Raw genomic sequence first — 17,280 nt, forward strand, 5'->3', positions numbered from 1 at the left:
ACACTCACAATTACACACACACGCACACACACGCACGCACACACACACACACACACACACACACACATTTTCATTCTCATCTTCTTTAGAAATGGGGTCAGAAATGTCAACTGTCATTTTGTGCACCTGTCCGTTAGTGATGGTGGTGGAGAGCTGAGGGGTCCCTGAGGGGGTCCTGTGCTGTTTGTGTCCCTGGCTGGAAGAACCACCAGCATTTCTTCTACCCAATGCCTGTTATGAGCTGTGTAATGGGAGTAGAAATGGTCATAACCAAGATATGAGTTAGAATGGCTATTGCAAGGCAGCAGTAGCTCAGTGCTGAAGGTGCGTGGCTTGTAATCAGAAGGTTCCTGGTTTAAGTCCCACCACTGCCAAATTGCTACTGTTGGGCCCCTGAGCAAGACCTTTAACCCTCAATTGCTCAAATTATACTCAGTTATAATTGTAAGTTGCTTTGGATAAAGGTGTCAGCTAAATGCTGTAAATGTTATAACCAAGATACTACTTCATTTTAACTTAGAACATCATTAAGATCATATAACCACACACATAGACTCTCACATACATACACAAACTTCATGTTTCATTTCAAAGTAATTAGGATTAAAACATAGAATAGGAAATTGATGAAAATAGATTTAAATACAAACAAAAGTATTTCTGCACATTTCTGCAGTATTTATCTGTGTTGCTTAGCTATTGGATCTGTACTGGCAAACAAACTTGATGACTGATGTTTGTGACCCCTAAAAGACAGAAATGTGGATGAAAACGTGAGTAAAAGCAACATTAACAGAAGCCATGTTGGGCAGCTATATTTAGAATAGGAGGGGATGTCGTGACATGGCTGGCCACGCCCCAAGACCTCTGATCGCCTTTTCCTGTTGGGTAGGAGTGATGACAGACAGCTGAGCACTTAACAGAGGCCCCGCCTGCTTTAATCAGCACTGATTCAGTGATCTAAAAGCGACAACAAAGCAGCTCAGTCTCTGTGCTGAAAAGATAAACATGTACATGTACACACACACACACACACACACACACACACACTCCTCAAGGAAACAATCAGTAGCACACGTGTGGGGCTTTGAACTGAAAATCCAAACACATGCTCTTTTAATGCTTCCTACTCAAAGAGCTATAGATTGATGACGTAAACTATGTACGTGTGTGTGTATGTATGTATGTATGAATATGTATGTATGTATGAATATGTATCCTACTGTTCTGCCAGTCTATTCTTTATGCAGCAGTAACACACCCATCTGTAAAGCATTTCTACATGAATACAAATATGAAGAAATGCTTTAAACCCTAAGAACTAAGCCCTCGCTCGAACTCTCATTCTATGTGAATAAAAAACATGAAGAAATGCCTTATGCCCTCACAGCCGATGCAGTCAGTTTTTGCCTCTTGCATTATATTATATATGGAATATATGGAATATATGTTTAGAGCTTTACAACAGACACACAAAACAAAACACGACAAGCTTTTGGTTCTTGAGTTTTGTGTGCCAGTATTCAGTAACGATGGGTAAACAATCAGGAAACACTGATGCAGGGGCTCACACATCAGAGCAGAGATCTCAGACACTCACTGGATGGGACTTTTGAGCATAATCCCTACAGTTCATCATCCCCCAGGCTGGCTACGACCATCTCTTTCTGATAAACAAGACTGAAGTAATGTCTTGTGACCGGTAGCTGGGGGCAAGTTTGAATTGAGCCGTTCTTTAACCCTAACCCCTAACCCTAACCCTGAACCCTCACCCCTAACCACAACCCCTAAACACTAACCACAACCCCTAATCCCTAACCCTAAACCCTCACCCCTAACCACAACCCCTAACCCTAAACCCTAAGCCCCAACCACAACCCCTAACCCTAAACCCTAACCCCTAACCACAACCCCTAACCCTAACCCCTAACCACAACCCCTAACCCTAAACCCTAACCCCTAACCACAACCCCTAACCCTAAACCCTAACCACAACCCCTAACCCTAAACCCTAACCCCTAACCACAACCCCTAACCCTAAACCCTAACCCCTAACCACAACCCCTAACCCTAAACCCTCACCCCTAACCACAACCCCTAACCCTAAACCCTCACCCCTAACCACAACCCCGAACCCTAAACCCTCACCCCTAACCACAACCCCTAAACACTAACCACAACCCCTAATCCCTAACCCTAAACCCTCACCCCTAACCACAACCCCGAACCCTAAACCCTCACCCCTAACCACAACCCCTAACCCTAAACCCTAAGCCCCAACCACAACCCCTAACCCTAAACCCTAACCCCTAACCACAACCCCTAACCCTAACCCCTAACCACAACCCCTAACCCTAAACCCTAACCCCTAACCACAACCCCTAACCCTAAACCCTAACCACAACCCCTAACCCTAAACCCTAACCCCTAACCACAACCCCTAACCCTAAACCCTAACCCCTAACCACAACCCCTAACCCTAAACCCTCACCCCTAACCACAACCCCTAACCCTAAACCCTCACCCCTAACCACAACCCCGAACCCTAAACCCTCACCCCTAACCACAACCCCTAAACACTAACCACAACCCCTAATCCCTAACCCTAAACCCTCACCCCTAACCACAACCCCGAACCCTAAACCCTCACCCCTAACCACAACCCCGAATCCTAAACCCTCACCCCTAACCACAACCCCTAAACACTAATCACAACCCCTAACCCCTAACCCTAAACCCTCACCCCTAACCCTAAACCCTCACCCCTAACCACAACCCCGAACCCTAAACCCTAACCCCCAACCCTAAACCCTCACCCATAACCACAACCCCGAACCCTAAACCCTCACCCCTAACCACAACCCCGAACCCTAAACCCTAACCCCTAACCACAACCCCTAAACACTAACCACAACCCCTAATCCCTAACCCTCACCCCTAACCACAACCCCTAACCCTAAACCCTAACCCCTCACCCCTAACCCTAAACCCTAACCCCTCACCCCTAAACACAACCCCTAACCCTAAACCCTCACCCCTAACCCCTAACCCTAACCCCTAACCCTAAACCCTAACCCTAAACCCTAAACCCTCACCCCTAACCTTGACATTGCTTTTCAACTTCAGGCGATGTAATTGTTCCAGTCTCTCTTTCCAGTTGCCTAGTCTCACATCTGAAATAAATTTCAGTCAACACAAGTGACTGAAATACAATTTGTCTTTACAAATATTTTATCTTGCTCAGTAAACATAATAGTATTGTTCCCTGTACTTTACTGTGAAATGGTTTGGCATTTTATTTAATCCAACATACATTCAATTCTTGTACATATAGTCCGATGAAGTCTTAACTGGAGAGAATAGCAGAATATTTCCCAAAGAAATTCTAAGCAACATATGATCATTATAGTTTTGTTTTTATGACCACCTTGAGCCACGGAAAAGTGGTGATGATTTAATTTAATACATTTAATACATTTTAAATTATGCTTTTGCCCATAACAGCTATTTAATTTGACAATGATTATAAACATTAACATTCTAAATAGCATGGCGTAGACCTGTGAGCTATGATTTATAAATGAAGGAGAAAATAAAGAAGCAACTCACTTGGTGTTCTCTGGAATATCTGCAAGGAGAACATCCCTGAAAGTAGACACATGTCTTAGTGAATGACAAAGTTTGGGCCGAAGCCCCCATTAGGCTACTTTATAATCTCATGTTAGGCTACTTTATCATCCCATATTAGGCTACTTTATAATCCCATTGTAACGGTGAGCAGCAAGAAGGCGGAAGCATGTGTGGAGAAGAGCGAGATTTATTATGGGCAAATCCAAAATCAGTCGTTGTAGCAGTCCAGGGTCATAGAGCCAACACGGAGAGCACAGAGATACATAATTAAACAAACCAAACACACGAAGGCAAACAGGGGAAGCAGGATAGGAAACACAAAGGCACGGAGAACAAACTTAAATACATGTATATATGGGCTTTCAAAAACATTCATCAAATGCATAAATGCAGTGAAGCCTAACAACCACAATGAACGCATAAATGCAATGAACAGCCAAAGGACACAGGCCTCATGGCAGGGTTTAAATACCTGAACTAAACGAGGGACAGGTGTGGAAAATCAAATGAGGGGAGGAGAAAAAGAAACTATGGCATGGAACTAAAATACACAAAACAGAGAAAACACGGAACACAAAAGCTGGGAGGGACTAAATTTGACAGCTATATTAGGTTACCTTATAAACACATATTAGGTTACTTTATAATCCCATATTAGGTTACTTTATAATCCCATATTAGTTTAATTTATAATCCCATATTAGTTTACCTTATAAACCCATATTATGTTACCTTATAATCCCATATTAGGTTACTGATAAACTGTGGGGACCACCACCACCATGTAACATAACTGTATATCTGTATATATATTTATATTCAATTACCTTGTAACACAACAACTGTAGATATGTTATTATATGAAATGGATCTGTACATTCTGTAGATTGTGTACATATATACACAACCATATACATTGTACATTGTGTATATAATCATAATATACATATATTGTACATACATTGTTAATATATTTTGTACATACATAAAATATATATATTTATCTTGCATATATATATTTCACATATAGAGAATATCTATATTTCTCTATGCACCCCTGTTTTCTTTTCCTCAATTTGGACAGAGCACTCTCCACCATTTCACTGCAAGTTATATTGTGTATGACTATGTATGTGACGAATAAACCAAACTTGAAACTTGAAACTTGAAACTTTATAATCCCATATTAGGTTACCTTATAATACCTTATAAAACCATATTAGGTTACTTTATAAAGCCATATTAGGTTACTTTATAATCCCATATTAGGTTACTTTATAATCCCATATTAGGTTACCTTATAAAACCATATTAGGTTACTTTATAAAGCCATATTAGGTTACTTTATAATCCCATATTAGGTTACTTTATAATCCCATATTAGGTTATTTTATAATCCCATATTAGGTTACCTTATAGACCCATATTAGGTTACTTTATAATCCCATATTAGGTTACTTTATAATCCCATATTAGGTTACCTTATAAACACATATTAGGTTATTTTATAATCCCATGTTAGGTTACTTTATAATCCCACATAGCAAGATGGTCAACTCACCTTTTGCTTTTTAGTTGTTGTTTTTTCATTATCATGCCATGCTTTATTTTGCCTCATCAAACAAATGCAGATATCTTTGGTGAGTAAAAAGATCCTGTGGTTATGTGGAAGTATGTGAAGTATTCAGAGGAGGCCAAGGCAGGGAGAGCAGCTCCCAGGATTTTGCTGCTAAGAACTATCAATATAGACGATAAAAATAGCCCAGAATACAATATGTCCACACCCATGAACCACATGCAAATTTAAAATCTGTTTACATCCATCCTGAAGTTCTGTTTTCATCTGTGGAGTGCAGTGCACTATGGGGCTTTCCTCCGAAATAACAACAAAGGCAAAATCCCAACATTGATATTTGTTATTTTGGGATGTTAGCATTAATATAACATTGGTAGATCATTGTTAATGTTTCTGTATTATAATGAATGAAAGCTGAAATCATAAATGGTTTAAACTACATTTATGTACAATATCGTATGACATAACTGTCAAATTATAAAACCTCACAGGGCAGAACATCCAGCTCCATAATAATGAAGACAAAATATCCAAATATGATTAGTCTGGATATTCAAATAACCTGCTGGCAGCAATGAATGGCACCAGTACACTGATCCATCTGGTTAGAGTGGTGCACCACAACATCTTTGTAACGTTGGTGTTCTGTGTAAGTTCACTTTAATGAGCATTAAACATTGGACATTGATATATATATATATATATATATATATATATATATATATATATATATATATATATATATATATATATATATATATATATATATATTAAATCTTTACAGTATCTGAATGGGAAAGTTTCAAGAGGAAAACATTTAATAGTTAATTAGTTAAGCATTGCTATTTGTGTTAGCTGTAGAGCTGATTAAACTGGATTATCACCTCTGTGTTTCAAAGAAGGGGAATAAGGGGTTAACTGCTAATCTAATCCTCCAAGCTTCTATAGTTAGAGGTCCTCATCTGGGTCTAATTAAACATGTAAACATGCAGGAGCACAAGGAAACACACATACACACACACACACACACACAAATACATACATGAGTGCATACGAGACTGATATACAAATGATTTCATAAGGAATACTTTTAATAATGTTTGACTGGCAAGGCAAGTTTTTTCATATAGCACTCTTCAAAGTGCCTTATTTATCATTTATGTAGATAAATAAAACGGTTGATTTATAATGAAAAGATTAAAAACATTTTATATAAACAGACCAAATTTCAAATAGAGATCTTAATCAACCAGTAAATAGAAGATATGTTAAAAAATAAAGTGCAAGAAGAGTTCAAATGAAATGTAAGAGATAAAAGATGAAAATAAAGACAGAAAGAATTAAGAATGAATAGAATAAAAGTGCCTGGTCGTGCTGTGGACAGGATCTGAGGCTCACATGAACGCTGTTGGAATAAGGACGTTCCTGAAGCTTCAAAAGCATGTAGTGTCAGTACTTGTCTGACAGCCTCTGCCCAGTGGTTCCATTCAAAAACAGCAGAAGAGCTAAACCTCACCTCTCCCTGCTTAGTCTGTACCTCAGTTGGGATAAACTGAAGACTTCCTAATGATGTGAGAGTTCTGCTCATAACTCTGCAGCACATCAGATAAATATGCAGGTCTTACACCATTAATGATTGACAGGCTAGTGATAACACCTTAAAGTCAACTGTGTAATAATCTGGTAGCCAGTGACAGGATTTAAAAATGGGTATGATGTTTTCTCATCGCTGGCTGTTAGTGGCAACTGGCCACTGCATTTTCATCAACTGTGATTGTATTTGTTGGAGTCCTGTTTGAAGGCCTTTACAGTAATCATCTCTGCTGAAGAAAAAAGCATGGATGCGTTTCTAGGTCTAATGTAGTCAGGAAATCTGGGATTATGTTGATCTCTTCAATTTCAAAGAATGCTGATTTAGTAACTGATGTGATGTGACTGCTAAAACTGAGGCTGGAGTCTATTAATTTGCTAAGGTTAGGCGCCTGTTCTTAGATCTGAGGCTCGTAGGTCCCAGCGTCCTAATGCTCTTCCCTTAAATAATAACCTTGGTGTTATCCTTAATCAGCCCATCTAGTTAGTGTTGTGCTCAAAGCACTTACAGAGAGAGTGGAGGGATGCTTGGTTGTTTGGGGAAGTGGTGAAGTGAATCTGTGTGTCATCTGCATAGCTATGGAATGATCCTGTAGAATTTGGGATTGATTCTATAAGCAACTAAGACATTTACATATATAACAATATATCTCAGATTAAAGCTGCATCATTGGATATGACTATTATTGAATACACCCCAGAGGCTGGGTCACATGAGCGGGGGGTCATGGAAATACAGGGCTCTGAACCCTGAGAGATGGAAGGAAATAGCAACCGAGGTTAAAACAGAGGTCAAACAGAGGTCAAAAAGGCCCTGTCCCATGACACTGTGTGAATAGTCCCTAAAAATATGCTTGCTGACTCCACGCATGATGGAAGAAGCTCCATCTCCTCACCTGTAGAGGATTTAAAATAACCAAATAAACAGAAGACAACCCCATTCGCCCCTTTGCTTGTGACAATATGACAGCAATCTCATGGCTTTTCTCCCCACCTACCCACCTTTCCTCCCATATTCACTTTATTTTCTCTAGTCAGGAATCACGGAGCAGTATACACTCACACGTCTTTCTCTAACACACTGATGTTCTAATGAAAGGGTAGTAGGTAGAATGCATTATATCAGGAGTGTATGATAGAGGGAGTGTATTATATCAGGAGTGTATTATGTAATGTATTATAGAGGGAGTGTGTTATTTCAGGAGTGTATTATTTCAGGAGTGTATTATATCAGGACTGTGTTATTTCAGGAATGTGTTATTTCAGGAGTGTGTTATAGAAGGAGTGTATTATTTCAGGAGTGTGTTATTTCAGGAGTGTGTTATAGAAGGAGTGTATTATTTCAGGAGTGTATTATTTCAGGAGTGTGTTATAGAAGGAGTGTATTATATCAGGACTGTGTTATTTCAGGAATGTGTTATTTCAGGAGTGTGTTATTTCAGGAGTGTATTATTTCAGGAGTGTGTTATTTCAGGAGTGTGTTATAGAAGGAGTGTATTATTTCAGGAGTGTATTATTTCAGGAGTGTGTTATAGAAGGAGTGTATTATTTCAGGAGTGTGTTATTTCAGGAATGTGTTATTTCAGGAGTGTGTTATAGAAGGAGTGTATTATTTCAGGAGTGTGTTATTTCAGGAGTGTGTTATAGAAGGAGTGTGTTATTTCAGGAGTGTGTTATAGAAGGATTGTATTATTTCAGGAGTGTGTTATTTCAGGAGTGTGTTATAGAAGGAGTGTCTTATTTCAGGAGTGTGTTATTTCAGGAGTGTGTTATATCAGGAGTGTATTATTTCAGGAGTGTGTTATATCAGGAGTGTATTATTTCAGGAGTGTGTTATAGAAGGAGAGTATTATTTCAGGAGTGTGTTATAGAAGGAGTGTATTATTTCAGGAGTGTATTATTTCAGGAGTGTGTTATATCAGGAGTGTATTATTTCAAGAGTGTTTTATTTCAGGAGTGTGTTATTTCAGGAGTGTGTTATAGAAGAAGTGTATTATTTCATGAGTGTATTATTTCAGGAGTGTGTTATTTCAGGAGTGTGTTATAGAAGGAGTGTATTATTTCAGGAATGTATTATTTCAGGAATGTATTATTTCAGGAGTGTGTTATAGAAGGAGTGTATTATTTCAGGAGTGTGTTATTTCAGGAGTGTGTTATAGAAGGAGTGTATTATTTCAGGAGTGTATTATATCAGGAGTGTATTATTTCAGGAGTTTATTATTTCAGGAGTGTGTTATAGAAGGAGAGTATTATTTCAGGAGTGTGTTATATCAGGAGTGTATTATTTCAGGAGTGTATTATTTCAGGAGTGTGTTATATCAGGAGTGTATTATTTCAGGAGTGTATTATTTCAGGAGTGTGTTATTTCAGGGCTTTGTACTTGTGCATTTTCTTTTCCTGCATTTTAGTGATGAAGGTTTAAGGCCTGAAACTCACAGAGCAACAGTACAAAAGCACAGAGCGAGTGACCATCAATTATGAAGGAAGAAAAAACAAATGAAAGATCACTGAAAGAGGGATGAGAGAGATGGAGAGAGCGGGGAAACGTGGAAAGAACGGCAGCTGTGTGACGTGTCTCTACTGTTATGGCTCCATTCACTTTCTTGTTGCCACAGCAACGTGATGTGATAAGATCTCCCACAATTCATTGCCACCCACATGTGGCTGGGGCTTTTGTAATGGGGAACATGTAGTGTGCCAAGAATGATCGCTCATCACTTAGCAACCGCAGGGCATGTGAGGGTCAGGTGAAGACCACACCCACACACCTCTGCTTAAACACATGCATTCACCATACAGACACATGTGTGGTGATGAGTCAGTACATTTACATTACATTTACATTTACAGCATTTATCAGACGCTCTTATCCAAAGCGACTTACAAAAGTGCTTTGTCATTTACTCATAGAATACATCCTAGTACAGTACAGTAGGTTAGAATCAAACATACCAATGAACTAGAATACGGTAGAATACAGGGATGAATGCTGATACCTAGAAGTGCACAATACATAAGGTCTATCTTAAACAATGATAAGTGCTATAAACAATAAGTGCTAGAGTTTGTTAAACAACATAAACAATGCCCTACAATAAGTACTAATTTAGTCAGTCAATATGGGAGGAGTGTCAGTTGTCCTTTAAATATTCTACAAATAGACGGGTCTTCAGTCTACGTTTGAAGACTGCAAGGGACTCTGCTGTCTGGACAGCAAGCGGGAGTTCATTCCACCATCTTGGAGCCAGGACAGAAAATAGTCTCCATGCTTGTCTTCCATGAGACCTGAAGCAGAGTTCATTCAGTAAAACAAGTTCATTCAGTAAAACAGAGTTCATTCAGTAAAACAAGTCATTTTACTGATGTACTAACTCACAAAGAATCCACTCAAATGATTATTTCACAGACTGTATGCATCTGTTTGACAATAATACTTCATATAGATTGTGTTGTTTCTTTGCTAAATCATTTAATCTATGTTACAGGCCACTAATGTCACTGACATTTGAGCTTCATTCTACTTTACACACTACTTTACACACTACTTTACACACTACTTTACACACCACTTTTCCTATGTGCAAGATAGTTCTGGGCCCATATAAGCAGAAATAACCATCCAAAAACAAAAACTTAACTGATTTCTAATGATATAGAATTCACTAATCATGGCTTTTACTGAATTCTCTCTCTCTCTCTCTCTGTCTGTATGTCTTTCTGTGTGTTTGTGTGTGGAAGACGACCTGTGTCCAGCTGGTCACAACAGAGATGAGAGGATATCCCTCTCTCTTAATCCTGTCTTCAGAGCCTTCATTCTCTCTACATCTTCTACCTCTCTCCATCCCCCCACACATGAGTTCTGTGAAGTATGTACAAAGCTTCTTTTAAATGGTTGATAATGTTTGACAGCCTAAGTAAAGGACCATAAGTGCAATTCATAAGAAACTGATTATTAATGATTGTGTATTTTATGGATCACATTACAGAGTCACTAAACATATTTTCTTAAGGTTGTATAGACAGCAAATGGAAATGACGTGAATTAATCTGAACAGAAATTGAACAAATTCTTCCACATTTTTTGATTGTGTTCATTGAAAGTATTAAAAAGTACTTTGCACTGTGGTGCATTTAGCAAACCAAGGTCTGGACTAAAATCAAGAGCCTCAAAACCAAAATATATGATGAACATTTTAATTAACGGAGTAAAGATAATTACCTCGGCTCCAGGCCTGTTTCTAAGTAATTTAACTTTGTTTAAAAGACACACACGGAAGTTTGTAATTTAGAAAAGGGGCCGAAATTAATTGCTATCAGTGCTATTTGCCATTGAAACACTTACTTATTGTCTTTGTAGCTATGCATCTTTAATCCGTTGAAGTGAATATTCTTTCCGTGTGCGTGTGCTCGTTCCTGACCCGGCTCAACCAGTACTCACATTCCTCCCGCGAGCCCAATCATAAACATCCTCACGGCTCAATTCGAGGGCAGGAAGTGCGCGAGGACAGGAATTTCTGTCTTTCAAAATTCATTACAGCTGAGAACCGCTGCACGCCCGTCAAATACCCGACTCCGCTTTTATTTTTTAAACTATCCACTTTGTAACAGGCTTTATGATTCCTGTGTTTTGCGTTTTTATGGTGTACATATACTGAAATCAACTCCATGGGTATCAGTTATTGTTCATTCCTGGTTATGTTTTTGTTGAGCGTTAGAGCATAAAAGTGAAGCTTAATTCCAGAGCGCGCGGCCTTAATGCGCACATTACACGCGCCTGTGTTTTCTACTGATTTGTCATATTGTAGGAGACAGTACAGGAGCTTAAAGTCCTCTAAAAAGAAAGAAATCAAAAACACAAATATGCGAGACGCAGTGCTTCCTAATGACCCTTAAATAACCAAGCGTTAAGTCCACTGATCTAGGCGCGCTTCCCCAAATGCTTCGAACACTAAGCGCATATTTCAATGTCGCGCGTGTATTAATTGAGCACGCTGTCATCTATGATGATCTTAACACTACGATGCTAGAAAACCGGATAAGAACAAGCACCTTGAATTACAAGAATCCTAATATATCTGTACACTGAAGCTTATTACATTTACATTTAGCTGAAATTTCGAAAGTGCAATTGAGATGGCAACTGAGACAAAATACAAAATGACAATCTTATAACAATATTTCAATAAAGTTTTGCTTTAACAGACGCGTGCTGCCGTTTTTACAAATTGTATATATTTCCTTTCCTACATTAAATGCATTAAATGCATACTTTTCTTAAGGGCAAGTTTTGCGTTTTGTGCTACATTTATAACAATTTTATAGACTATATTTTGTATATCCAGGCCATATATACCCATCATAATGCGTCTTCAAAGCTCCTCTAAAGCTGCTCAGTTTAGTCTTCTTCTGGATCACGCTTTGAACATCCGGATAGAGAAGAAACATTGGAAAGCGCAAAGCCTCCTTACAGAGCTTCTGTGTCTGCCGTATAGGGTAACGTGTGAGCTATGATGGCAGCGGTTCGAGGGTACCTACAGAAGATGAGCGAGAGAAGGTTACTGACAATCGAAAACCAATGCAGCGATTAGTTGAAAACAATCCCCCTTTCGTCCTGCACATGATGAGAACCTTCGACACGTGCCAAAACAGCACGATAAGCGCTCGCGCCTAGTTTCTGAAAATTCCACCGATTTTAATTACTGCAGTAGTTTCATGGCCGCGACAGAGGTCACTGCCAGACCTACAACCCCTCTACGGATTAAGGAATCTCTCAGTATTCCACCTGCCGACAGGCGAGTGTCTGCACAGGACGTCGGATTTGTGCTTCTTTTTTAACCAGTTTTTTCACTACAGTGTTTGCACGCCGTTTATCTGCGTGACAAGCTTGTCTGTTGGATCCATCTCCTATAGCTTGATTCTATCCTCCTCCGCTTTCAGCGAGGAGGGTCTGGAAGCTGACATTTGCTTGATTTGCACATGCTGCTTAACTCTCACGCTGAAACTAGTCGAGTGACATTTTGCAAACTGATGTATTTTACTGTTCTCCCATAAGATGTTTGGAGCTAGTATTTGCGTTTGTTGATCCAACAAAGCTTTCAGTCACAGCCGCTAACTCAGCCACAACTCGCGGACACGTAGGCACACACGTACAGTTTGCCTTCTTCGGTCCAGTTGGAATTTCAGCGCTCCTGAGGTGAGCCTTGGGTCGCTCCTCACGTGAGGAACATCAGCACCCTGAGACTTGTTCAGGTAACACACTGCATGCGACAAAAGATGGTCTACATTTACAAATTATATCTGTTCTTTCTTTTTGTTTGATATCACATGGCTATATGTGTTTTGAATATAAATAAGTGAAAAAAAAATTATGCCCTAATTTAAATTTAAATACATGAATAAATATATGGCGCCTTTGTAAAAAATCAAGAAACAACTTTACAATAAGTTATATTTAAAGTAATACTATTACTACTACTACTAGTTAATAATAATAATAATAATAATAATAATAATAATAATAATAATAATAATAATAATATGTTGCTATTTTGTTATTAGATTTCGTTATTATGTTTATTAATAGGACTTCTAGAAACGCTGGAGGGATTCTTTTCAAAACCAACTTTACAAATGAACATAAAGCTGTACAATACATTAATACTGTAGGTTTAACCTTTAACCTTTCTTACAGAGCACAGCGTTTTGCTTAGTCAGTAATCCCTCCCGCCGCCTGTCTCGTGCCACATTATGTATTAGCGAGGCGTTAAGGATCTTTTTCGCGCCCCGATGAATGGTGTGTGTGTACATGTAAGTCTCCAAACACGAGATGTAACTCGTTTAGTGACACACGAGTGTGCTGGCTGTTGGCGCATTTTTTGTACATGCGTGTGTGTGTGTGTGTGTGTGTGTGTGTGTGTGTGTGTGTGTGTGTAAACGAGGAAGGGAGAAAGTGCGAGCGCGTGGGGGCGGGTTTGTAGGAAAACCAAAAGCAATTTGCCCTCCTTCTTGGGTTAACTGGTTAGAAGAAACAGAGGCACTGGAGCACGCGGGTCTGCAAAACATTTTTGCAGTGACACTCCGTAAACTGAACGACGAAAGGAATCTTCATTCAGATCCGAAGTGGCAAACCCGCTGGATTTACAGTGTACTGGCAAACTTTGGTGTTGCCTTGCACGGATTTTTGTTTTTGGTTTGTTTGTGTAATCATGGCCACCTACCTGGGCCCAGAGGACGCCATGGGTCTTGTGGACCCCAGCGCAAACACAGAAAAAGAACAAACCAAGGACGAAATCCTGTCTGAGAAAGCACCTGAAAAACCGGAGCCCACTCAAAAGCCTCCGTACTCCTACGTGGCGTTAATTGCAATGGCGATACGCGACAGTTCGGAGAAGAGACTGACGCTGTCGGGAATTTACCAGTACATCATTAGCAAATTCCCTTTTTACGAGAAGAATAAGAAAGGCTGGCAAAATAGCATCCGCCATAACCTGTCGCTCAATGAGTGCTTTATCAAAGTTCCGCGCGAGGGCGGCGGCGAAAGGAAAGGCAACTACTGGACCTTGGATCCGGCCTGCGAAGACATGTTCGAGAAGGGCAACTACCGACGGCGAAGACGCATGAAGAGGCCGTTTCGGCCCCCGCCAGCCCATTTTCAGCCCGGTAAATCTCTCTTCGGGAGTGACGGTTACAGTTACCTATCTCCGCCCAAGTATCTGCAGCCTGGATACATCAACAACTCGTGGCCTTTAGCGCAGCCTCCCACGCCAATGCCGTACACATCTTGCCAAATGGCGAGCGGTAACGTGAGCTCGGTTAACGTGAAGGGCTTAACTGCACACTCTTCATACAGTTCATACTCTCGCGTGCAAACCATGACTCTACCAGGTATAGTTAATTCTTACAATGGCATGAGCCACCACCACGCGCACCCTCATGTGCACCAACATCCACAGCAGCTCAGTCCCGTCACGGCTGCGTCTCCTCCGCTTTCAGCTGGAAACGGGACAGGCCTTCAGTTTGCATGCTCGCGCCAGCCCGCTGAACTGTCCGTGATGCACTACCCTTACTGGGAGCACGAGGGCAAACACTCTGCGTTGCATACAAGGATCGATATGTAACTAGTGCGCGACCACAAGTGGACTACAGTAACCCACTAATCTGAGACCTTACGAGGTAATAAAGATGTTTTCTTACATTTGTCGTTAAACAAGGAACAGTGAATTTTGGTCAGTAAGTCTTTTCAAATACCGCGTGAAAGCAGGAGTGTATAATTACACGTGAAACCGAACTGGAATCACGGATTGTAAACGCACGCGACTCGGAGTCCTCTTCTTTTCTCTGTTACACTATAAAGGAAAACTGCACCAACTAAACAGATCTCTTCCATTCGCGATTTCCTGTACTTTAAAACGGTTCTGTTAAAATTGTCGACAAAGTTCTTTCCAATACAAAACATAATCTGAACTCTGGTAATGTAAAATATGTGATTTTTCCTGACTTCTATTTGACTAATTAGACGAAGTGTCATCTAGAACGTAAATTTGCCCGATACATCTTATTTGATGTATATTATAATGGAATCAAAACCTTCATATCTGGTAAATTGAAGGAACATTTAGTTGTTCAAACTTTCCTCCGACATAACATTCACGGTTTCGTTAGCTGTGTGGTTAATAAGATCTTTATTATGAACAGAGAAAGACAGAAATATAAGGCAGACCTCACAGAGAGGGAAAGAGACGCTCTGGCTCGTGTTTCCGCAAGGGATTAACGTGGCTCCAAACCAATTCTTGTTGTTGTTGTTGTTGTTGTTGTTAATAATAATAATATTATTAATATTGTTATTATTATTATTGCTGGATTATGTTAATATTTTTCATTGGGAACATGTTAAACTAGCACTTTTAAATCGTTTTTAGGTTTCTAATTTTTCTTAATAAACTCATTTCTCTTACAAAGACGCGATGATCTTGCTCTTATCATTCATGTGAGATTGAAAATTGAATAAATATTATTATTGTTATTAATCCATTATTATTATGTTACGCTTCCATTTTGTAACACTACTGCTGTATTTGGAAAAACATCAACAACATAGTTAAGTAGGCTATAAAATCGGAAAGACAATTAAAAATGTTTTTTCACTTTATCACACCGTATTCATATCTCAGTGCGATCTTCATCGAGCTGAACTAAGGTTTTAGATGTGATAAACTTAAGAAATCTTTTTTTACTTTAACCGTGGACAGAATTACTATAAATGACACTAATATTCAACCTTTTCTGCTCATGCAACACATCTCTGACCAAAACAATTACGCCCTGATGAACAGATTTATTTGTAAAAGGTGTCAGTGTAAATGTATTCTGTTAGAGCATCTAAAACTGTTAAATATGCGCATAGATACGCATAGACAGATGCGCTTAAATTACGCAAAATAAGGTTAGTAGGCTAGTTTACATGTTTTGACACAAAGATTTCAGCTCCTTGCGGGCGATGACATCATAAGCCCTCATGCTTTTTAGCAGGTCACATTTCTGGGCCTTGTACTGCGATCTTTTCCCATAACACAGTTCATGAAATGAGTTAGAAAATACTAACGCATGTACGACGGAGATCCATGACCCATTGTTTCAGAACGTTTCACTGTTAAACAATTTTCGTCTCCTCACATAAGAGCGAATAGTCTCCACCAGGTGTAACGGGCAGAGTCGTGGCCTTACCACTGGATAATGTCAACATCTGTTTTCTGTATAAAATGTAAATGTGAAACTATTTTCTTCATTTACTTAATTAAAAGTTTTTGGATGTGTTCCGATTATATTTATAAATAAATAAATAAAAGTATATTAATACATTGTACTCTGTCCTCTATTAAGAACTCCCACAACTGCAATATTTTTGGAGAGTTCAAGCGAATTTTCAAATAGATAAATGACGGCGCTATAGATAACCGCATTACATCTAATGAGTTGTGACGTCTGATGGGTCATTAACCGTAAACGGTACCGAGGCCTTGTACTGCTATTCTGCTTGCCCACGTCTTCACCGCAACTATAACGAGGTGTCTGTTGAGAATCTAATTCCATAAATGAATGATAAACGAACTTTTTTGAGTTCGTTTATCATTCCACCTAACGTGGCCGGTTGGCTTAAACGTTAAATCTTGACAGATTTAATTCAATTGATAATGGAGTTGTTGTTGTTTTTTAAGATCATTTATGTCACTCGTTTCGAGTCCCAATTTTGCAGACACTTCAGTGAACTGTGGACTAATCCACACTATGGTGTGAGAACCGATTCTTTACTGTGTTTAAACCTAGGAATGGTCTAGATTAAATTTGTTTGTTAATTATTATTACTGTTATTGTTATTATTATTGTTATTATTATTATTGTTATTATTATTGTTATTATAGTTGTTGTTTAATATGATTAATCTCTTGGTCATATTTTTTTTCAGTGATGCATTGGGAAAAGATTAA

At 39.2% G+C, this 17,280-nt stretch overlaps 1 protein-coding gene and 1 long non-coding RNA gene across 2 annotated transcripts; one reads left to right on the top strand and one right to left on the bottom strand.

Annotated features, from left to right (window-relative positions):
* Positions 1-9,746: 9,746 nt before the first annotated feature.
* Positions 9,747-11,216, bottom strand: LOC113585003 (uncharacterized). Its single transcript, XR_003411455.2, has 3 exons — positions 11,139-11,216; positions 10,540-10,655; positions 9,747-10,081 (listed from the first exon to the last, which is right to left on the bottom strand). It is a non-coding gene; the product is annotated as an uncharacterized LOC113585003 (long non-coding RNA).
* Positions 11,217-13,830: 2,614 nt separating this feature from the next.
* On the top strand, positions 13,831-17,280 carry foxl2a (forkhead box L2a). The gene has a single exon (XM_027022283.3). It carries the CDS (start codon positions 14,002-14,004, stop codon positions 14,911-14,913), a length of 912 nt encoding a protein of 303 aa, XP_026878084.1. The 5' UTR covers positions 13,831-14,001; the 3' UTR covers positions 14,914-17,280.

Source organism: Electrophorus electricus, chromosome 11, assembly GCF_041902795.1.
Source record: "Electrophorus electricus isolate QZ-2024a chromosome 11, ASM4190279v1, whole genome shotgun sequence".
Taxonomy (NCBI): Eukaryota; Metazoa; Chordata; class Actinopteri; order Gymnotiformes; family Gymnotidae; genus Electrophorus; species Electrophorus electricus.